At 37.1% G+C, this 24111-nt stretch overlaps 3 protein-coding genes and 1 long non-coding RNA gene across 4 annotated transcripts; 3 read left to right on the forward strand and 1 right to left on the reverse strand.

Annotated features, from left to right (window-relative positions):
* Positions 1-7826: 7826 nt before the first annotated feature.
* On the reverse strand, positions 7827-8600 carry LOC111212920. The gene is made up of 2 exons (XR_002663168.2): positions 8297-8600; positions 7827-8137 (listed from the first exon to the last, which is right to left on the reverse strand). It is a non-coding gene; the product is annotated as an uncharacterized LOC111212920 (long non-coding RNA).
* A 3570-nt stretch (positions 8601-12170) lies between these two features.
* LOC111212922 (protein SCAR4) lies at positions 12171-18199 on the forward strand. The gene is made up of 9 exons (XM_022714560.2): positions 12171-12744; positions 12919-13085; positions 14716-14839; positions 14953-15064; positions 15177-15241; positions 15352-17434; positions 17530-17616; positions 17710-17823; positions 17912-18199. The coding sequence occupies exons 1-9, from the start codon at positions 12596-12598 to the stop codon at positions 17960-17962; spliced, it is 2952 nt and encodes a 983-aa protein (XP_022570281.2). The 5' UTR covers positions 12171-12595; the 3' UTR covers positions 17963-18199.
* A 141-nt stretch (positions 18200-18340) lies between these two features.
* LOC111212921 (4-coumarate--CoA ligase-like 1) lies at positions 18341-21390 on the forward strand. The gene is made up of 6 exons (XM_022714559.1): positions 18341-18472; positions 18594-18923; positions 19460-20038; positions 20209-20553; positions 20856-20923; positions 21015-21390. Exons 1-6 carry the CDS (start codon positions 18392-18394, stop codon positions 21241-21243), a joined length of 1632 nt encoding a protein of 543 aa, XP_022570280.1. The 5' UTR covers positions 18341-18391; the 3' UTR covers positions 21244-21390.
* Positions 21391-21815: 425 nt separating this feature from the next.
* Positions 21816-23675, forward strand: LOC111212923 (metacaspase-5-like). The gene is made up of 2 exons (XM_022714561.2): positions 21816-22902; positions 22979-23675. Exons 1-2 carry the CDS (start codon positions 22515-22517, stop codon positions 23602-23604), a joined length of 1014 nt encoding a protein of 337 aa, XP_022570282.1. The 5' UTR covers positions 21816-22514; the 3' UTR covers positions 23605-23675.
* Positions 23676-24111: the final 436 nt, after the last annotated feature.

Here is a 24111-nt window from a genome sequence, read left to right on the forward strand (position 1 = left end):
GAACTCATACGACCAGAACAAGTTCTGCAAGTACCATGATATGAGAGGTCATGACACCAAAGAATGCAGACACCTCTACGAGGCATGGCTCGCCTCCACCAACGACAGTCGCACTGAGGTTGAACCACCGAAACCAAAAACAGTAAAAGTTGGAGCAAGAGCAAGGACAAGAAGAAAAAGTCCAACGAAAAAAGGAAGAAGACTCCCCTCCGGCAGACGATGGCGACCAATCACATCATGACGAGGAGTCAACCTCCGACGAAGAAAAACCGAAAGCTCGGCGAAAGATTTTCAAAATCCGAGCCACGCCATCCCTTGCCCCATCCACAACGGCAAAGCCGGAGGACGATCTACGTCAATCACTCAACCAAAAATCAGGGAAGACGATCGAAAGCCTCACACCCACCAACAGCACGATTATGGAAATCGATGGCACACCGCTTAGGATCAGTCGTTCCATAAGGAAGCTCAATGTTTCAGACGCTCGACACGTCCTAGACGCCAAGAGAAAGGACCCACTCCACCGGCAAGATGAACTTAAACGGGAGCTGTGGTTAAACAATCAATCTGATTGTATCGAGACGACTGATCTCCGAATTAAGCTCAACTCGAAGATCCTGGATCATCGCGAAAAACTCAAACGATGCAAGACTGACCGTTCCAAAGCGGAGCCAGAACGAACGAACAGCACGACCCGAGGAAGAGCATCAAGAGCAATTTCAGCGCTTGAATTTGATCATGGGAGGATCCCCCCCCTGATATGACGCATCAAGTTACTACATGCTGGTTGGTCGTTTACTAGCGGCCCATCTTGATCATACAAGAATTCAACACGCTCCGACGTAGCAACAAGAAGCTTCCCGGATGGAGGATCTAATCCACCCCAAAGCGCGCGACGACCAACAAGCGGAGAAACGACGAGCTCTTCGCCGTCTTCGATTGAGCGACCAACAACGTCTTTTTCCACCGTCTTCCTTTTCTTCCTGGTCAACTCCTGCGGGCCCTCTACCCGATTGTCCTCGCTTTCTCCCCCTATCTCTTCAGCCGAACGGTTCGCTCCTCTGCGGTCCTTGTCAGGCTCATTTTTTCCTTCTTCAAGGCAAGCCATAGCCTCCTTAGAAGACTTCTTTTTCTTCTTCTTCTTTATTTTTAGGTCGAGCGATCATCAGTAGAGCAGTCAACAGGCTCTTTCGCTGCAGCACCGTCCGACAAAGCGCCTGTTTCATCATTCGGTGAATCCTCAACCCTACCATTGTTTTCCTCCGAAGCGTTCATGGAACTGAAGCTTTCACCGCCCAGTTGGGCGCTAAGAATGTCGCTGTAACTCGGGTATGCCTTTGGAACTTTGCCCATGAATGGAAGCGGCAATCTGTTTCCTTTCGTTTCTTCACAAGGAACGTTCGTCGCCCAGCCAGCTGAAAAGAGGAAAAAGACGATCAACGTGCGAACACCAAGAGGTATGACGATCAAACTTCTTCCAAAGGGAAGTAATGACAAAGTTAAATACACAGCACAACCTTTGGCGATCCGTCGTCGTTGGTCGCGAATATTTGTCTCGTCGAAACTTTTCCACTCATGTTTCTTCAAAGCCAAGATCTTAAGAACTTCGAGCCAAAAAGGCTGCGGATATGCGACGGTGTTGGGATGAACAACTGTAAAATAACCAAAGAAAAGGTCAGAATCAATGGTAACCGAAATCGCTCGACATAGAGTATATACCGATACGATGGCTCCATAAAAATAGAGAGTTATCGCCCGGAGGTTCCTCAAAAGCAATTTTGTCCGCCTTAACATAGAAATAAGAGCGCTGTCAAGCCTTGGTCGTCGACGGATGGCCCGATAAAAGATGGAGACCCGATCGCATCTGCACCGCGCAGATGCCGTTCGGCTTGGGCTGAGTCTGCGCTAACTCTTCAAAAACGCGGACGGCCAACGAAACATCTATTTCCGCTGCCACCACCATCAGCGCCACAGAAATTCTAACGGCTCCAACCATTAACTGCGTCAGAGCAATGTCTCGACGTGAACAGTATGAAGTAATCAGGCGAGGGATCGGAAACCATAGCTTCGAATCTTTCTCGAAGAAAGACTCATAAACGCAGTAAAAGCCAATCGGAAAAGACCAAGGGCGCTGGTCCGCTCTAGGAGTCATGAAAGTCGCACCGAAATCTTCACATCTCCTTAACAGTGACGACACACTCTTCACTGAGGAACAAGTCGGCAAAACATCTTCCCAACCCTGCTCCGCGACGACCGAGGGACGCGAATTCTCTCGAGGGAGATCCAAAAGCTGCTCGATCGATCCGCTACCACTGAGGCGAAACGGGGTCAGCCGTCGACACCCTCTTCCGTTGATCCCAGTCGAGCTAGGGCGTTCCCCGACACCCTTCGTGGCGACCATAGGATCGCTCCTCATCTCACCCGAAGCAATTTGATCTCCATCATCGCTCGCGCAAACACCGTTCCCGTCTTCCCTAGATCCCCCTGGACGCCAGAGATCAAAACGCCTTGGCGCGAGCTCAAACTTACCGCATCGTTGCGTATAGGGTCCCGGTGAGCTCTCATCGTGGATGCCAATAACTTCGGGCCGATTGATGGATTCTCCGAAGGAGCCTGATTTTTCATCACCCCTTTTCCTTTTTCGGATTCCGAATATCTCTCCCAAGGGAGTGAGGCCATTCGATCGATCGACGACACACACCGGAGCAATCGACGAACCCCGCGGCGGCAGATCGGAGAAACCAAACAAAAAAAGGAGAGGAAAGGGGGGGGGGGCGGGAGAAAAAGAAAAAGAGCGGCGGGAGAAAAAGAAAAAGAGAGAGAGAGAGGAAAGAGAAAGTACCTTTTAATCTGAGGAGAAGTAAAGAAATGAGAGGAGAGCCCCATATTTATAGTATAGAGGCACGGACTTCGAGAATACTGCCATCATTAAGCCTATTGGGCCTACGGCGGCGCCTCGTTTCTTATGCCAACAAAGGTTGTGATAAAAACCGACCAGCTGAAAAGGAAACCAACGGTCAATAGTTATATTCCGCGGGCCGAAACTGTTCCACGTGGAGCATATCAGTCGCATGCCGATCGATTGATACGCCATCAACCCAACGCCCAAAAATGGCCTCGAACGGTCATTATCACATATATTCAACCGATCGATTGATAACTAGCTCTATCAGGACGCAATGACGTGCGAAGTTCCTTTGTGCGAGATAGTCGAACGATCGCTCATTGAACGAAATTCTGAGCGTGTTGAATTCTTGTATGATCAAGATGGGCTGCAAGTAAACGACCAACCAGCCTGTAGTAACTTGATGCGTCAGATCAGGGGGGGATCCTCCCATGATCACGTTCAAGCGCTGAAATTTCTCTTGATGCTCTTCCTCGGGTCGTGCCGTTCGCTCGGCCCTAAGTGAATTGAGACGCTTACGTAGATCTTGAGTCTTGTGTTGATACGGGATGAGCCGAAACCGTCCGACGTGGAGCATATCAGCCGCATGCCGATCGATTGATACGCCATTAACCCAACGCTCAGAAACGGCCTCGAACGGTCATTATCACATATATTCAACCGATCGATTGATAACTAGCTCTATCAGGACGCAATGACATGCGAAGTTCCTTTGTGCGAGATAGTCGAACGATCGCTCATTGAACGAAATTCTGATACCCGACTGATCAAGGATCAAGATCGATCGATCGACCCACCAGCATATACTTAGCGTAGGGCAATCGATCAACCCAAAAGAAAAAAGGTGGGGGGGGGGGGTCCAATGTCAATCAGTCATACCTAAAAATCGCAGCCAAAGACGGTCCGACCAAGCTATAAGAACCGTTTCTCACATACGCAAATCAATCGATCGCACTCGACGTCTACCAGCACGCACTTGGCACATGGTGATCGATCGATACAAGAAATCCCGATGTCCTAAGCATATATCGATCAATCGTACCACAAACTCGCAGCTAAAGATGGCACAGCCCCATTATTATCATAGCCAAAATCTTGACGGCCGCTCTCGAGAAATTGAGTTTCTCAAGAACGAACTAGGGGGGCTTACTGTTGGAGGAGAATCTAGCACTACTCCACAAGCCCCATCGAATAACGGGATTCGACCATTTAGCGATAAAAGCTCAAGCAGAATCATTCAACTGATCGATCGATCGACCCATGAATATGGTCAACTGAATGACTTCGGGAAGCCTCGGCTCGGTAGACCCCCGTTTAGCCCGAAGGCCCATCAAGCATAGGATCAGGCCTGGGCCTCTAGGGCGAACTCAGTCCTAGGGCGAAAGAAAGATAAACAAACGGAAGCTATAAAAGGGCGTCGAAGTGAAACGAGAGGGGGATCCGCAAACAGCACTAAGACACTGACGGCAAGATCTAGGGTTTACGACCGATCGCTCTCCTTAGTGTTTCCGTCGGAGTCTTTCAACAAAGCTCCGACCTTTTCCTTCTTTCCTTAATCTCTTTGTAATCTCGTTCGTTTATCTCATATTGTGAATAAAACGTCTTTGTAAGACCCACAAGACCGAATTCATTTCTTTATCATTCGATCTACCAAACTCGTATTCAACATCTGGCAAACGGTCCTGGACGTTGTTCACCTGAACCATCATACCGACCATAGTATTCACCACCACGATCAGATCTGACAGACTTTATCCTTCGGTCGAGTTGGTTCTCAACCTCAGCCTTAAACCTTTTGAATACGTCCAAAGATTCCGATTTCTCATGAATGAGAAATAGGTATGCATATCGAGAATAATCGTCAATGAATGATATAAAGTATTGTTGACCACTCCAAGAAGCCGTAGGGAACGGTCCACAAATATCTGTATGTATCAACTCAAGGACTTTCGTAGCTATATATGCACCTAATCTCTTATGCTTGGTCTGTTTTCCTTTAATGCAATTCACACATATATCCCAATCTGTGAACTTTAGAGAACTCAACATACCTTCTGACACAAGACGCTCAACTCTATTTCTAGAGTTGTGACCTAGGCGTTGGTGCCAAGAGTTCCCGAATTTGCATCTTCGAACTTTCGTTTAGTACTTCTTGATTCAACATTTAAACTTTCATCCTTAGAGTTTATAATGTCAAGCATGTAAAGACTGTGATTTTCCAAAAGTTTACCGGTCCCAATAAATACTGAATTTAAAGACAAAGTAGCAGTTCCTTTCTCAGTTAGACAAGAATAACCTGAGTTGTCTAACCAAGGACCGGAAACCAAATTACGTCTAAAAGATGGTACAACAAAAGTGTCTTTCAAATCCAGAAAATGACCGGAACTAAAAAACAGTCTAAAATGCGTGATTGCCTCCACATGCACCGGACTCCCATTAGCCACATGAATGCGTCTTTCAGCATCAGTTGGAATTCGGAAGCTTAGGCATCCCTGAAGCGAAACACTGATGTTAGTAGTAGCACCGGAGTCTAACGACCAAGTGTTTCTAGGTACTTCAATCAAGTTCGTTTCCGAACAGACCAAAGCAAGGAACATACCTTTCTTAGCAAGCGTGATACTTAGGGCAGTCCTTGTTTATGTCTCCACCCTTCCTGCAAAAGAAACATGTATCTTCAACCTTAGCATGTTTCTTTTGAGTAGGACCCTTAGCAGCATCATCCTTAACAGGTTCAAATTTCTTTCTTTTGCCATGTCCCTTAGAGGTGTAAAGCATATGAGCACATTCTGTCCTCTCTTGTTTTATTCTCTCTTCCTCTTGCACACAATACAGAATGAGCTCGTTAAGAGACCATTGCTCCTTCTGTGTGTTATAACTTGATTTCAGCTGACTGGACTGAGGAGGAAGAGAGTTCAAGACAAAGTATATGAGCAATTCAGCCGGAAGCTCAGTCTTAAGTGTCTTGAGTTTTGAAACAATGTTGGACATCTCCAAAATGTACTCCCTTATTTTTCCATTGCCATGCTACTTCATCGTACTAAAGCGGTGCAAAAGCATGCTTATTTCCGCCTTATTGCTTCTTGCAAAGCGCAAATCCATCTCGGCAAGAAACTGTTTGAGATCATTGATCTCCTCACCACCTCTAAAGGTTTCTGGAATGGTGTCCTTAACGATCATCAAACCCATGCAATTTGAACGCTCCCACTTCTCATGAACAACCTTATATTATGGAGTGCTGCCATCCGTAGGAGAAGCAGGTTTGTCCATTCTTAGCCAAGGTCGAGATCCATACACCCTAGAAAAATCTTAACTTTACTTTTCCCTTCGAAAAAATTAGAACCCGTAAGTGTTGGAATTGATCCTAAGTTAGCAGATAAAGTAGCTGAAAAGAGAACAAAATCCGAATAAATTACTCACTATCCGAAGAAATCAATAATAAATTTTAACTGATTATACTTCCCATCCAAGATACCAAATGTAACATCAATATCAAGTCTTTGGAAAGTAATATCGACTACTAGCGGTACTCTTGTTGTAATGATCAAATACTGATAACAATTCATGATAAACAATACACCTTCCTTTGGGCCGATTTATCATTCACATGTTAAAATCCATATAATCGTCACGTATTCACCATCACAGGTGTATGTTAAATTCGGCCAAACATCAAAACTTCCTTTGCGCCGATTTGACATCCGCATAAATATTGCACATACGTATATATGTAAACCCGGCCAAATACAACCTTCTTTTGGGCTGACTAAATATTCACATGAATTTACATACATATTTCCTTTAATAATTCTCTTAAAAAATCTTATTAAGAGAGGTCTTCCTTTGGACTGACATCTTAATTTAATTAATTAATTAAATTATTAACGATGCATAATCAAATTTATTAATTGATTTGAAACTGAATTTTATTCTTGCGCATACAAAGAACTAGAGGTCTATGAGCTCTTTATGCAAGAATACTGAAGCGGGAGAGTGGTTAGAGACATGACAGTGGGTGCCAACTTTCACACGTTACCTAGTTTCGAAATCCACCTAATGCGCTTTTTAACTTAATTAAAAGTTAGACGGGCCTAGCTTAAAGTTTGTTCCAAACTGGCCCAACTGATTTAAAACATAAGAAACTGGGCCAGACTAATTAAATTTGCAGGCCCATAAAAATTAATTAAATTAGAAACTGGTTACGGGCCAAATAACAAAACAAGCCTACCACGAATTAATCTCTAACCTAGGGTTTTCAGGATAACGTCAGACATGTTTTCTCAGCCGCCAAGACCCAAAAACGGATCTGAGAACAGTTCTGGAAAAAGTTGTTCCTTCAAAAATTCCAAAAATTTTCAAAATTTTTTTTAGAAAGTCATAACTTTATGTACAATATTTTTCAAAAATAAATCCATCAACTTTATTTAAATCTGAATTTAAATGTTTTTCACTAGATAACAACCAAAGATCTAGATCTAAACATGCCCAAAAATTCAGATCTAACACAGATCCCAAAATACTTTATTTATCTTAAACCTTAGAAAAAAAAATCAGATTCATTAATCTAATATTTTTACACAATAATAAAATCCGAATTTATATTATAAACTTTAAATAAATTCGGATTTCTTTTAGATCCAAACAGAAAATCAACATGCTGCTATGATACCAATTGTTAGATTAATTCTTTATGATTCATCAATATGAATCATTTAACCATATGATTCTCTGATTGAATAAACATAAGCGGAAGCGTACCTGATGTATCCATTACTTAAAGATCTGAAATTAGGGAATGGATCTTCCAAAGCAAACCCTACGTGACTTTATTTCTCTATTGATGAGATATAGAGAGATTCTGTATTTTCGGCTAGGATTGTCTTGGGAACCATAACCCTCTTTATATAGAGAATTAATTTCTAGTTTAGCCCTTCATTAAACTAGAAATTACTTAAGGTATCCACATATAAATATTTCATAACAATTATGCCCAAATCATTACTTTATTCACAATAGTGACCACTTAAATAGGCTAATTGATTAATGACCCTATCATATTTATTCCTTATCATATGTGACCCCACCAAATGATCTTACACTTCTATCTCCTCTGCTGTCAGGCTTCTTATGCCTCCTCCGCCATCAGGCTTCTTATATCTCCTCTGCTGTCAAGCTTCTTCTGCCTCCTCTCCCCCCCCATCTGTTTCCTATCCCCTTCTTGTTTTAAATCTGCATCTGAAAAAAGGAAAAACACTGAGAATATAGAAAATAAAAATAAAAAGAGTAATCAGGTAGAGAAGTGGTGAACGAGGAGGTGCAGGTGTTGGTTGTTGAGACAGTTTAGATTCACGGAGACAGATTGAGAGATAGAGGAGAAAAAAATGTGTTTTTTACCTTAGTGCATTTTGGTCTGTTAGATTCACTTTTATCGATGGTTGTGGTTAAACATAGCATGATCCGAGCCCTTGTATCTAATAGGCTGCTATGTTGACCAATCAGATCTTATGTATTTGATTTCCTATTTTTTCCATTGATTTCCTATTCTAATTTGTTTTTAATATATATAATATTTATGAAAATTTCGTAATTAAAGAATTATTTTGAGAACAAATAAGACTTATATTTAAAATTCTAAACTTTATTTTTCTTTTGGTAAAATATATTTTAAACTTTGTGACTGATATTTAATTAGGTATAGAAAATAGAGTTAAGGGTTTGTGAAATTGAGTTTAGTGTTTAATTTAAAATAGGGGTTAGTTTAAAATTTGAAACTGAAGTTTGGAAAAAAATATATTTAAAACTTAAATATAAGATTTAGAGTATAGATATAAGAATTAGAGTTTGGGATATAGGGTTTGAGGATTATATTTAAGATTTTATATTAAGTTTTGAATGTGAGTATATATTAATTATTATATTTTATAATTAAAATTAGTTAAGAGTTTAGAAGTTAGTTTTTATACTTTAGGGTATGAAAGGAAATAGGCTTTATATGCTATATGTTTAAAGTTTTGGATTAAGATTTGAAAAATAGATTTGAAAATTTCGATCTTTTATAGATATTAATTTAATGAATATTATAACTGAAAAGGTATTTTAAAATTAAGGCTTAAGGTTTTTAATTTATGATATGGAGTATATATATGTATATATATAGTATTTGAGGTTTATAGTTAGGTGTATATAGTGTTTGGAGTTTAGATTTAAGATTTGAGTTTAAGTTATGAAAAACTTCAAATCATGAATTTAGTTTTAAAGATTTGAGGTTAAAATATTGTGTGTTTTAGGTTTGGGTGAAGATTTTAGGGTTTAAAGTTCCATTTAGGGTTTAGGGTATCATATAGTCACGGAAAATTTGTGGCAAATTCATGGCTATTTGCAGTCATGTTTTAATATGTGACTTTTTTAGTCACGTTTTTAATTTCGTGATAATTTCGTGACATTTTTAGTCACGTTTTCCACTTTGTGACAATTTCGGGAGTAACTAAAAAATAGTCACGTTTCTTCATGACCATTTCGTGTTTATAAGCATTTTTTCTACTAGTGAGTGTAAATCGGAAGTACCTTGTACGTCAAAATTTCAAAAATAATTGTTTTCAAAACTGTAAAAATGAGTTTTTAGCCAACTCGAGTTTTTTCTCGAAAACAGAAAATGAGTTTTCTCGCCGAAACTAGAAAATCGATTTTTTCTGCCAGTACTAAAAAATCATTTTTTTCGCCAGAAATAAAAAATCGATTTTATCCGCCAAAACTACAAAATCAAAATTTTCCACCAAAACCAAAAATTTGATTTTTTTTTTCTGCCAAAACCGTAAAATCGAGATTTTCCGCAAAATCTAGGAACTCTAATTTTCCACCAAAGCTGCGAAAATGAGTTTTTTCGCCAAAACCGGAAATTTTAATTTCTCGCCAAAACCAGAAAATCAAGTTTTTCGCTAAAACCAAAAAATCGAGTTTTCCAGCCAAAACTGAAAAATTAACTTTTTCCGTCAAAACCGCAATATTAAGTTTTCCAGCAAAATCGTAAAATTTTCTGCTAAAAACGCAAAATCTTGTTTTTTTGTTGAACTTGAAAAATCTTATTTTTCGCCATAACCGTAAAAGTTAAATTTTCCGTAAAATCTTGATTTCAAAATTCCCAAAACAGCAAAACATTGTTTGAGTATATTATATATTTTTAATGAAATTATTATAATTATGTAAATCACATGCTAATATTATTTACTTGTGTTTTAAAAGATTTTATAAAATGGGCTAACTCTGAACTAACCTTAATCCAGCTCTTCAAACATGTTTAGTTTTAAAATATGATTAGTGCTAGAATAGGGTTGGGTTTATATTTTATAGGCCGGATGGGCTAAAAACCCCCTTTATAACATCCCAAAATTCAAGCATATTGTCTTTCATAGAAAGCATTGAAAATCTTGGGTTTCGTCAAAAACAAGAGTAGGAACGCAAATTTTACAATAAGATAAACCGAATAGCTATACAATATTTTATGTTACAAAAAAAAAATACAATATTTACATATAAATCAATAAAAATTCATAATACAAATACAAAAACTTTAGGAAAAAAACACTCGTACGAACATAAAGTGAAGAACCATAAGGAAAGCTTATGTAAATACCTCATTGTATGACAGTTCATGTTTTTCCAAAATCCCATGATATAATTGCAGAACAAAATCTGTAGGAGTTGTTTTGTTGTGATGTAGAAGCTCATGTTGCTTTGTATTTGCTTTTATGATAGAGTTTATTGAAGATTTGTTTGCATTTTTGTGAATATTGGGTGTTTTCATCTCACCTTCATTATTTAACAAGATAAATTAAAAGTAAATAATATAGATTCAGAGGACTATCGTGGATCTACCAATCTATATAAAGGATGTCAAAATGAGTTATAACTTATGAACTAGCTCAGCTCAGCTTGATTTTTCATAATCATGAGTTATATTTTTTAGGTTCATTTAATAAATGAATTTAATGAACAAACTTAAATTAAATCACGAGTTATATGAACGATCTTTAATGAACATGAACCAACTCATGAGCTTGATCATTTTTATACTTAAAATTATATATATCATATGTAAATAAGATAATTTCTATATGATCATATTTATCTTCTAAAATTAAAATGTAAATCCAAATTTTTTTAGATATATATAGAATATGTAAAAGAAAATTTTATATACCCATCATCTATCTTTAAATTTAGATGTAAAACAAAATATTCCTAAGAGACAATTTATAAATTACTCGTAATTATCTTACTTAATATTTTGTTTTACATTTAAATTTTATAAAACATAGATAAGTAATATAGAAATCATACTTTTAATATTATAAAACTTAATAAAACTTATTTTAAAATTTTATTTTATGATAATTAATTTTTTATATTAGATCGCGAGCTATCTCGTTTAGCTCATGATCTTGATGATCTAAGTTCAAGTTTTTACATATTGAAGCTCATCTAATAAATGAACTGAGCTGAGCTAACTCATGATCTAAGCTCACTATGAGCTGAGCTGAGCTGAGCAAGCTAGCTCATTTTTACACGTTATATATAAGGAGCATGTCACAAACACAAGCCTATGCCGTTGTAGTGTTTGGTGATCTTTTTTCACCGGCTTCAAAACCAACCTACGATGCGTTCCGCATAACCCTGCTAATTCTCAAGGTCAAAAAGATCTCATCTAATCCAATTGGGTCAAGTAATGGGCTGCAACACTTAGTATTTCTTTAACTGGGCTCAAGTCAAGTTAATCAGGCCTAATCATGTAGAGCTTTCCACCTCGACCATTCAATTTCAAATGGTCGTCATATGACGTTTGGCTTTCTAATGACACAAGCACGAATCATGCTCATCATCACTCATTAGGATAACGTTAACAATGTACCAACTATACTTTATACTAGAGACAAAGTTAAACGTAGTAATCATATAATCTTTCCTTGGAAGCGTAGGTGATACCACTTTCGTGATGCTTTTTAACTACAGTACCAAATCATTTTCCTTTTCAATAAAATACACAAATTAGACAGTCTCGTGACTTAACAAGTAACTCCATATACACTATATATGTATAAACGACTTTATGCTAATACTCCGATGGCATCTACAACCCATACCTATTTTTTCTTTTATAATTCCTATAAAAATATAGTAACTCTATTATAAGATAAGTTTTGTTCCAATAGTTTACTTTAATAGAATTATTTTATTTTTGTGGGAATTTTAAAGGAAAAAATAAGTTTGGGTTGGAGATGGTTTTAACCGTTAATTAAAATAATGTATATATGTCTGTTAGGAAGTCTGGTCATTCGATCTTTAATTAATTTAAAATAAATTCACACTTCTGATTACTATTCGTAATGAAGACAAAAATGTTTATAATAAAAAAACTTAGGTGAAGGTTGCTGTAACCATTGAGCTAACTGATCTCAACCACAGCCACTTGAAGACAAATAATTCGTGACAAATATATAATTACGTTGCAATAATTATAATAGATGCGTTTTATTACCTCTTATGATTCTAAGCAAAGTTTGTCGCTCTGTAAGCAAGCCGAGAGATACTACTTATTTGTACACTTATAAGTTTTATCAGTCTACCACGGAAGTTGAAGCATCTCGTTAATTGTTTCGTTTTAAAGTAATACGATTGTTCTCGGAGGTAGAAGCACTAATGACGTTGACGAGATACCAGATACGGAACGAATACGGCTTGGCGGATAAGGAGATCTACAGCGATAAGGAAGATGCTGAAGTTTTGCTCGAAGGTTCATCAATGGCCGGACTCGTCGGCCTTTTGCGCCAGCTTGGCGACCTCGCTGAGTAAGTTTCTTTCTTCCTATTGGCTATGAGGTGCCATTTGAGAGACCATTGGAGCTTTGTTTTTTTATCATTTTAGTATTTATCTAAGATATATTACTCATGATTATTTGAAACCAATGTTTCAACTCTGTCCTTACTTTCACATTTATGTCTCTATTCATACTATATAATAAGGTTTGCTGGTGAAGTGTTCAATAATCTGCATGAAGAACTAATGACAACTGCAGCTCGAGGACAAGGTTTGGCAGTTCGTCTTCAACAGCTTGAAGCAGAAGTTCCCAACTCAGTTGAGATACCTATTCTGTCTCAAACCGATCATTCAACTTTCTTTTACGATCCAGGCAAGTGATCTTACTTTGGCTTATATCCCCTGTATATTAATTGAGAAACATTTGAAAAGATGTAACTTCAATTTTGTAATAATTAAAAAAGACCTCTTGCTTATGTGTCAATCAATTAGGTAGTTAATTAGTCATACGTGTCAACCTCACATTGAAATTGAAAAACATGATGGTCCAATTCGATTTTTATATCTCATTAGAAACATTTAATACCAACTATATGATATCATATGATATTAACTAAAGCAAGGTGGCTATTTATTATATATTATTTCCTTAGATAAAACCTACGAAATTACTTAATGTGATTATGATATATATAGTAATTAATGATTTTAAATAATGAAGATTTGCTAATAATCTGTATGCTTTATATCATTTTTGTTTAATTTTTTACTATTAAAATAAATTACACAATTACATTGATCATATATTAAAAATTTAGATATTTTTGTATATGTTGTATTTTGAATTTTTCAAAACGAGTACAAATTACTAAAACTATTAAAAGTCTCACATAAACTTTTGTGATCAATGTTTTATTTTTTTTCTATAATAAGATACAATGATAATAAAAACATATAAATAAATAATTTTATTTTAATAGGTGTTTATGTTAATATATATATATATATATATATATATACTTCATATCGTTTAAATTTAATTATATATCATATATGATAGATAGGATTGATTGTTTTGATTTATTTATTCTAAAATGATTGCGAATAAACAAGAGCGGTCATTTAATTTATATGTGCAAGCCAATTTATTACATAATAGTAACTGATTTCTTAGTTATTTAATATATAATTATTATTTTATTATTTCATAATATGCAGAAAGATATAAAATAAGTATTTATTCTGCACAAGGCGCACATACCTAAGTATGTATCTCTTTAATAATTTTGAATCTTAAACATTTTCTAAATCTCAGGCCAAAATAAAATAAAAAAATGAGAATAAACTCAAAAAACAATATTTATATCGAGCAATAACCAAAACGACACAAAAATGAGAAAATATCGAAGATAGATAGGATTGACACGTGGACGTAAACTTCTCATAACCATAATTAACTTTTAAATTGCTAAATCATGATATAAAACCGAACTGACATAGTTTCATTGTAACCAAATAGTAGACATGAGATTTTTCGGCCTAAACGTTAGGTTTTTATGCGATAAATAATTTTTTGACCCAAAATATTTTTTAAAATGGGATCAGTTCATTAGTAAAAAAATTATGTAATTAACAAAAAAAGTTAAAAAAAATTTTTTAAGAGCCAAATATATTAATTCGATCAGTAATATAATTTTTTTTCCATACGATATTTCTTAAATAATTTTTATATAAATTTACCATGCGCAAGGCGCAGGTCTTATCCTAGTATAGTGTTATTGCGCAGGTCTTATCCTAGTATAGTATTATAAGAGCTATGAGGTGTTATGTTGATGGTATAATCATTTTATTTCATTCAAGGCAAATGGAAATTTTGTGTGGAATTGATGAGCTAAGTCATTGCACATCATTTTAAAATGTCAATTCAGCCTATTCTAGTGTATTGATATTGTTGATATTATTAGACTCCAGGCATAGGATTGATAGGTCATGCAATATTTCAGGATTGGAATGGCATTCTACTTTGAAAACAGAAGAACATCTAATTTCTCCACACAAGTTGCCTCATTGTATAATTGATTCATATGAGGAATGCCGTGGTCCGCCGCAGCTCTACCTTCTTGACAAGTACAATTTTCAGTAGATTCAAGGAAGTTTCAGAATTTTTCATTATAGGAAAACTTGGCTCACAAGTTTTTTTTTTGTCTTTTTTGTCATTTTTTCTGCTGTCTTTAATTAAGGTTTGATGTTGATGGGTCTGGATCATGCTTGAAGCGTTACTCTGACTCATCTTTGTTGAAGACGCTTGCTGCATCACAACTCAGCAAAGATGAGAGACCAAGCAAACCAAAGGTATTCTCTATTCATGTAACACATTTTTCTTATTCTGTATTTACTTAACTACTCTTGTCACTGGAATGCATAATTTGTGTATATTATGTGGTACAATATTTTTCATCTACAGAAGAAAGCATCACACATTAGTAATGGAGAGAGAACACTTGGGGATTCACAAACATCACATGCTAAGTGAGCACTCATGCTTTATGTTTAGTTTTGTCTCAAGTCACTACTGTTTCTCAAGTTCATATGATCAACTCTTTGATTTGGTGACACAATCTGCTTTTTGGATGGTACAGGTTGAATCAGCTCTTCTTAATGGACCATGCTGAAGATCCAGAAATCACAGTTAAACTAAAGAGAAGACATCTGAATGTACCTCCTCCAATTAACTCAAGCTATGGGACTGGTTACATGGAGAAGTTCGTGAAGAATTCTTTGCCCTACTGTGAAAGAGTTCATGAGACACTGGATCAGTCATCTTCAGCAATGGAAACTGATGAAGTTACAACATGCAACGTACGAGTAGACCTATCAACACCTTCTTTGGTTTATCCAAGCAATGGAGAGACTAGAAAAGAGAGGGAAATGGAAGCCATTGCTGATGATGAAAGAGAGGGAGGAGGAGCAATAGTTTGTGTAGAAAGAAGCTCTTCTGTGAACAATGACACATATGCACCACCTGCTTCCACAGATACGGAAGCAGACAAAGATGATGTGACTCAAACAGGGGTCCTGGCTTCTAATGTTTTGCACCACTCAACGGAGGAAGGAGCATCTGAAGGTGGGACCAAAGATGTTCAAACAAATGACGTTGAGGATGATCATTCTCAACATATTTTCAGTGTGGAGACTGGATCTGAGATCTCTTTAACCGGTTTAGTGGAAGACCAGTTCTCTTCCATAACCAATCAGGAGACAGAGAAAGAGCCTGATTGTCATCAAATTCAAAATCAGCATATTAGCACATTTGACAACTTTGAAGATTTATCTCTGGATGTTGATGCAGTACGTGACAGTGCTGTCCCAAGAGAAGATGAAATTATCTCACAAGATGGATATTCCGTGAATACCGAAGACGCTGGACACGTTTCAACTCTTGAAATCAGTTCAGAAGTTGAAACAATGATGTTAGATACTCCAAAAGATGTTCATACAGGAAACATAACCCCCTCGGCCTCATCTTGTCAAGAAGACACATTAGCCGACTCTGATGTAGCTGAGATATCATCAGATTCTGGAAAAGAGGATCCACAACCCATGTCTATCATTGCAGATGGGAGCAGTGAGCTTGAGGTACAGATTCTTGATACTCAAAGTGGCGGTACTGTATTTGCAGGTGATAACCAGGCCAGGCTGAACGATAAGGTCAGTGAGACCGTACCCGAAGTAGACTTGGAAACTATTGGTGATGCACATGAATGTCTTCCAGGTACTCAAGAATGTTTTTCACCTGAGTATCACATACAGACACATAGCCAAGGAGGGCAAGAGAGTCAATCTGAAACAGACTCAGAAAATACAACAGCAGAAGCAGCAGCCGAGTCTCTTCCTCCACAAGATGTTCCTCTTGGTGTTCAGTGTTCAACTTCAGAGGAAACACTAACATGCAACGAAAATGAAGCTGAAGTAGAAGCTCTTAATGCACCACACCAAGGTGATATCACATCATTAAATGGTAATTATATCCCTGAGTCTGTTCTCTCCATGGATCCGACTGATCAAGAAAATTGCTTGGATGTGCCTATGGCTCCCTTCTCCACGTCCCTCCATGTAACACCTCAGGAAGATCTTGAAATAACGCCTCCTCTCCCGCCTCTTCCTCCAACACAATGGTGGATGGGGAAGCTGGTTGATTCTGTTAAACAAACAGAAACTCAGTTCTCTCCAGTGCCATACAATGGGAACAACAGTTTCTACATTCACAGGGATGAAAACACACATAATGGATTAGTTCAAGGGACCGAGGCACAAGATCAGTCAGAAGCCTCAGTTACAGCAGATGAAAGCCACAATACTGATGTTGATCCAGTTGAAGCAGTGTTAATTTCAGCAAAAACTACTCTGAATGAACAATCTAAAGCAACCGAGGAGGAACAGTATCATTCAGAATCAGTTGCTTGGGAGTCACTACTCACACCTGAAGCTACACCAGAGGCAGAATCAATCCAAGGATTAGAAGCACTTGAGTGGTTTAGTCAGAACTTAAAAGAGCATACCAATCCTAACCTTACAAAGCTAGAAGAGAAACCTCAGCTTGATCATCCACTAGAACCACCAGGAGGAACAGAAGGAGATAATAAATCATATGAAAAGAATGAGAAAGTTGAGAAGCTTCCAAGAGACAAGGAGTCTCTTGTTCTTGGCATCGATAGAAGCATGGTGATTAATTACCTTAAATTTTATATCTCTATGGTTAGTTCAGTATTTATCTCTCTGACGTTAATCACTTGACTTTTTTTTTTGTTTAATTACAGTTGAGGAAGGTGTCTGAAAGAAACAGGACACAACTTGGAGCTCGAGTGGATGAGAATGATTCACTACTGGAGATCATACGCAGCAAGGTCAAACGCTCTATACTTATCTTCTTCTTTTTTTTTTCCTTTTGACTTCACTTAGTTTAGTATAAACCAATAACTGATAAAATGCATTAGCAGTCATTCAACTTGAGACCAGCAGATGCATCGGTGAGACACAACTTTCAAGTAGCTGCTCCCATAACCAACTTGAAGGTCGCTGCAATTCTAGAGAAAGCCAATAGTCTTCGCCATGTCTCTCTCTAACCTTATTTGGTTTAATTTGGAAAATTACATGTATAAAAATGAGAAAAAAGTTATTGATGTGTTAATTTTTATTTAGGCAATGGCGGGAAGCGACGACGATCACGATTCAGATAGCTGGAGTGAGTGAATGAGTCTCCATGCATGTAACCTGTAGATGACATATTGATCATACACATACACAATACATTTTTGTAATTTGTATAGAAGAAGTGTTAGCTTCTTCTCAGATTGAATTTTTTTTTTGTATCTCGTAATGTTTTTATTGCTCTCTTTCATACATATGCAATGTATGTCACTCTCAGTTTTTTACTTTCTTTATTGAAAATTTTCAGTTAATGAATAATTCGTCGTTCTAAGAACAACATTTCTGTGACTCAACAAAACTTCACCTATGTCTAAGAAAGGCAAAGAAGGACTAACCACTACTTTCCTCTTAATTACCAATATTGGTTTGTACACACATATGATATGACATGACATATGAACATTAGAAAATATCCTCCTATTTATAATAACTCTTTTGTAAGAACTCAAATCGAATTCAACTCATCTGAAAATGGAAGCTCGAAAGCAAGACAATGAACACATTTTCCGCAGTCTATATCCATCTGTGCCCATTCCCGACAAGCTTACACTGGTATGGATTTGAATTTGTTATTTTTTGAACAAAGAAAAACTCTTTGAATATGAGTATGTGGGCTTGGATTCGGTTTGTTTGACTATCCTAATGAGAAATACTTAATTTATTATGTGTTAAGCCTGAGTTTGTGCTCCAAGGAGTAGAAGAATTCACAGAGAATGTGGCGTTCGTAGAAGCTGTGACCGGTAAATCCGTCACGTACGGTGATGTAGTGAGAGACACAAAGAGGCTAGCCAAAGCGTTGACCTCACTTGGACTAAGGAAAGGTCAAGTAATGGTTGTGGTTCTACCAAATGTCGCCGAGTATGGGATTATTGCCCTTGGCATTATGTCCGCCGGTGGAGTTTTCTCTGGCGCTAATCCGACGGCTCTTGTCTCCGAGATCAAGAAGCAAGTTGAAGCTTCTGGTGCTAGTGGAATCATCACTGATTCTACTAACTTCGAAAAGGTAAAATACATGGGGTACTTTGTATGATTGTGTCTGTGCATATAAATGTTTAATTTTGTTCATGGTGAAATGTTGGTTTGGTTCACCATGGTGAAATCTTATTCTTGAAAATTTAAATATCTTCTATACTTTTATTTATTTCAAATTCGGGTTTGGTATAGTTTTTGTCTGAATTCAGTTTGAATTTGGACGTAAAATTACTAAAATACGATTTAAATAATATATGCAATATACTTGGTTGTGTTGTTAAAAAAATGCAATATACTTGGTTGATTCTGTTTGGTTGGACTAGATTAAGGTTTAGACCTGGTTTTTGGTTATATGTATTACTGAAGTTTTATGTGTATATATCATTTGTCAATTTGGTTCCTAAATTGAATAAATTAAATATATGTTTGATCGTAATTGTTCAAGCTCCATGAATTTAAAGACCAGTCCTAACTGGTCGGTTTAAGATTTGAGTTCTCTTTCCGGTATCTATTTTGGTTCTATTAAAATCTACTAACCCGCCTATAACATGTACTTATTTTGGACAGGTGAAGGCTTTGGGTTTACCAGTAATAGTGTTAGGTGAAGAGAAGATCGAAGGAGCAGTGAACTGGAAAGATCTTCTAGAAGCAGGAGACAGATCTGGAGATAACAATAGAGAGAAGATTCTTCAGACAGATCTATGTGCACTTCCTTTCTCTTCAGGCACAACAGGATTACAAAAGGGAGTGATGCTCACACATCGCAACCTAATAGCAAATCTTTGCTCTACTCTCTTCAGCGTCCGGTCTGAAATGATCGGCCAGATCGTGACTCTTGGTTTGATTCCGTTCTTTCACATTTACGGTATCGTTGGAATCTGTTGTGCTACAATGAAGAATAAAGGCAAAGTTGTTGCTATGAGTCGGTATGATCTAAGGCTTTTCTTGAATGCTTTGATTACTCATGAGGTCTTGTTTGCGCCTATTGTTCCACCTATTATATTGAATCTTGTCAAGAATCCGATCGTCGATGAGTTTGATCTTTCTAAGCTTAAACTCCGTTCTGTTATGACTGCTGCCGCTCCCTTAGCCCCCGAGCTTCTCACTGCCTTTGAAGCCAAGTTTCCTAATGTTCAAGTCCAAGAGGCAAGTTCAAAAGACCTAAAACCTTTTATGTTTTTGTTGTTCTTTTTTATTTTATTTATTATTATTAGCTATGAGGAATTCGAGCCAGGGCACAACGGAACCAAGTCCTTGTGTTTGGTCCTTTTTTGTTATTGTTGTTTTCAATCTAGGTTTCATTAATGTGTTAATAGGCTTACGGATTAACGGAGCATAGCTGCATTACTTTAACTCACGGTGATCCTGATAAAGGACAAGGAATCGCGAAACGAAACTCTGTCGGATTTATACTTCCGAATCTCGAGGTGAAGTTCATAGATCCTGACACTGGCCGGTCGCTTCCGAAGAACACTTCTGGTGAGCTCTGTGTGAGGAGCCAGTGTGTGATGCAAGGTTACTTCGAGAACAAGGAAGAGACGGAGAAGACGATCGATGAAGAAGGTTGGCTTCACACTGGAGATGTAGGTTACATTGATGATGATGGAGACATTTTCATCGTTGATCGCATCAAAGAACTTATCAAATACAAGGGCTTTCAGGTAACTTGATTCACAATTAATCTTAGCTTGGTTTTCTTTTCCGGTTATTTCCGGTTTGAGAATGTTATACTGAACTCCGTTTTTGGTCCAGATTGGATTTTCATATTTTTGTGCAGTTTTATTTGGGATCAAAAAGTTAATCAACGTCTCATTATGCCTTTAATTGTTTATTTGTGTCTACTAAAATTTTACGTATATGTGTTTGCAACAGTTAAAACCTTAAAGTTGGTTTGGTTATGGATCAGTCTTGTCTAAGTAAATCATTTACATGTCTAAAAACAGAGTTGTTTATTTTCCGGCAGGTGGCTCCGGCGGAGCTTGAAGCTATTCTACTCACTCATCCATCAGTTGAAGACGTAGCCGTCGTGCCGTGAGTATATATATTGCCTTCTAATTATTAAAAATTTGAAGAATGGTTAATTAATTAAAATAAATAATTTGGAATAAAATAATGAGCAAAGGTTACCGGACGAGGAAGCGGGAGAGATTCCGGTGGCTTGTGTTGTGATGAATCCAAAAGCGAAAGAGAAAGAAGAAGACATCCTTAGCTTTGTTGCGGCAAATGTGGCTCACTACAAGAAGATCAGAGCCGTCCATTTTGTGGATTCAATTCCCAAGTCTCTCTCTGGTAAAATCATGAGGAGGCTTCTCAGAGACAACATCCTCAGCATCAAGAAAACGCTATTCTAAGTGGTTGATTAACGGTTTGGTTATCCATTAATTAGTCGCTTAATTTAATCTTCTTTTATTAAGAATGTTTTACTATCAACGTTTTCAACGTTTCTGATGTTTAACGGAGTAGACAAAACTAATAACACACCAAGAACATTCTACCTAGTTTGTTAGACTAGCTCCAATTAATGTATCAATCTCTACCAGAAAATATAAAACGAGTCCGTAGAAGGGCAAATCTCCAAAATACCACATTTCTAAATTTATATCACAAAAATAACACTCAAAAACTAAAATGACCAAAATAGCACCTTTCTAAGTTTATCCTTTGAAAATTTTAATTTTTTTATTTTTCAAAATTTGAAATCTTATCCCAAAACTTCATTTCTCAACTCTAAACCCTAAACCCTAAACCCTAAACTCTAAATCCTAAACCCTAAATTCTAAACCCTAAACTCTAAAACCTAAACCCTAAACCCTAAACCCTAAACTCTAAACCCTAAACCCTAAACCCTAAATCCTAAACCCCACCCTTTAACTCTAAACCTTAAGTTTGTGACTTTTGATAAAACATTAAGTTCTATTTTTGTGACTTTTGACCTTGAGTGCTAGTTTGAGAACAAAAACTTGATTTAGTGCTATTTTTGTCTTTTTCTCTTCGTGGAAACCAATACAAAATTTAAAGAAAGATTAATCGAAATTTTATAGTATTCACAAATGTTCTTTAGAACCATGTGATAGATTAACGGTTTAGAAGTGAATAAAGATCAATAAAATCCATTCGTATAAACTACCTACGATAATTTCATGTGTTGTTTAATTATTTTCTTAGACTATTACAGAACAAAGACTCCACCAAATCCAAATCAGTACACAAACGTGTTCGTGACCAGCTTGTTTTCCTTGCACTCAATTTACAAATCATAAACCCATTTAATCGTTTTTTTTCTTTTACAGAAAGGCATTTAAGAACATAGAAAATAAGAAAACCAATTATGGCCGAACCACATGCAAAGTTGGCTAAACAAAATAAAATATGTTACAGCTCAAACGGAACCTCTCGGTTACCAATAAAAGACTATAGTAAACAAAATACAGCTCATCCAGCATTGTCTGTTTGATTTTTATAATCATCATTTCACGTTTAGTCCGTGGTAAGAATACATAAATAAATAAGCCATTAACAAAACAAAATTTGAAAACGAAAATTAGAAGCATCTTTCATCAATATAAAGGTTGACTTATAACATCGTGAACAATCAAAACATCTTACGATAAATTTATCCAAAATGATAAGAAGATTCACAACACAAATCATCAAATCATCACCAATGGTGAAGAAAGCAGTACTGATTGGGATCAACTACCCAGGAACCGAGGGAGAGTTACGTGGCTGCGTCAATGACGTCAAGCGAATGCACAGATGCCTCGTTGACCGGTTCGGATTCTCAGAGGAAAACATCACCGAGCTGATTGATACCGACAAGTCCAAGATCCAACCCACTGGTAAGAACATACGACAGGCATTGTCGGAGCTTGTGGGATCGGCTAACCCTGGAGATGTGCTCTTCGTACACTACAGTGGACACGGTGTGAGGCTGCCTCCGGAGACTGGTGAAGACGATGATACTGGTTTCGATGAGTGTATTGTTCCCTGTGATATGAACAACATCACTGGTACGTAGTTTTCTAATGTTGTTTTTTATCTTTGGTCAGAGAACACAAACCAACTAAAATGTTTTTTTTTTTTCAGATGATGAAATCAGGGAGATTGTTGATAAAGTGCCTGAAGACTGCTCCATTACAATCGTCTCGGACTCTTGTCATAGTGGTGGTCTCATTGACGCAACCAAGGAGCAGATAGGAGAGAGCACCAAGAAGGCGGGGAAAGCAGTAAAGACTACTGAGGAGATTGAACAAGAAGAGAGGAGGAACGGAGTCCATGTGGTAAACAGATCTCTGTCTCTGGAGAGTATGATCAATATGCTAAAGCAAGAAACAGGAAAGGATGATATAGAGGTGGGGAGTATCAGGAGGTCTCTTCTCCATGCGTTTGGAGAAGATGCATCTCCAAAAGTGCAGGAAACTGAAGGCCTCAAGGCGGTGACGAAGAAACAAGTGGTGAGAAAGAAAGACAAGGGCATTTTGCTTAGTGGATGTCAGACTGATCAGACTTCAGGAGATGTACGCACCAAGGGACAAGCCTATGGAGCATTCAGCGATGCAATACAGATAATACTTGATGAGACAAAAGGAAAGAAGATCACAAACAAAGAACTGGTTTTAGGTGTGAGAGAGCTTCTTGAGTATGAATGTTATCCTCAACAACCGGGGCTGTATTGCAGTGATAGTAATGCTGATGCTCCATTCATATGCTGAAAATGAATTTTCAGATTTAGTTTCTTTAAAGTGTTTTGGAGTTTGTTGTTGAATGAAGTTTGTGTGTTGTGTTTTTCATTACAAATAAATAATTCATTTTAATATAATCTCTTTCATCAGCCAATTTTTCAATCAATTCATCTTTCTCTGGCTGCAATAAGTACCCAAAACACAAGGACATGTCCAACTGAGCTGACACAAACTAAGCTCAAGAAAGAGTGAGAAGCCACAACATCCAAAACATGGTGGTTCGCATCTCCAAACCTATTTTTATTTTTACCTCTATAATAGTATTTACAAGTAAAATTGCTCTAACTACACTTTCTCTAATAAAAATTGCTATTTAGAAAGAAATTGCATTTTTTTTTTTTACCATATATTTAGAGGTTGCTATTTTTTTTTTCCAGCAAACATCTATTCTATTACTCAAACTTGAGGTGGTCTGGGCCTGACCGGAATAGAACAACCAATAAAACATAAAGATCTATGAAAAGAACGTGCATTCCT

This window comes from Brassica napus, chromosome C9 (assembly GCF_020379485.1).
Source record: "Brassica napus cultivar Da-Ae chromosome C9, Da-Ae, whole genome shotgun sequence".
NCBI classification, from domain to species: domain Eukaryota; kingdom Viridiplantae; phylum Streptophyta; class Magnoliopsida; order Brassicales; family Brassicaceae; genus Brassica; species Brassica napus.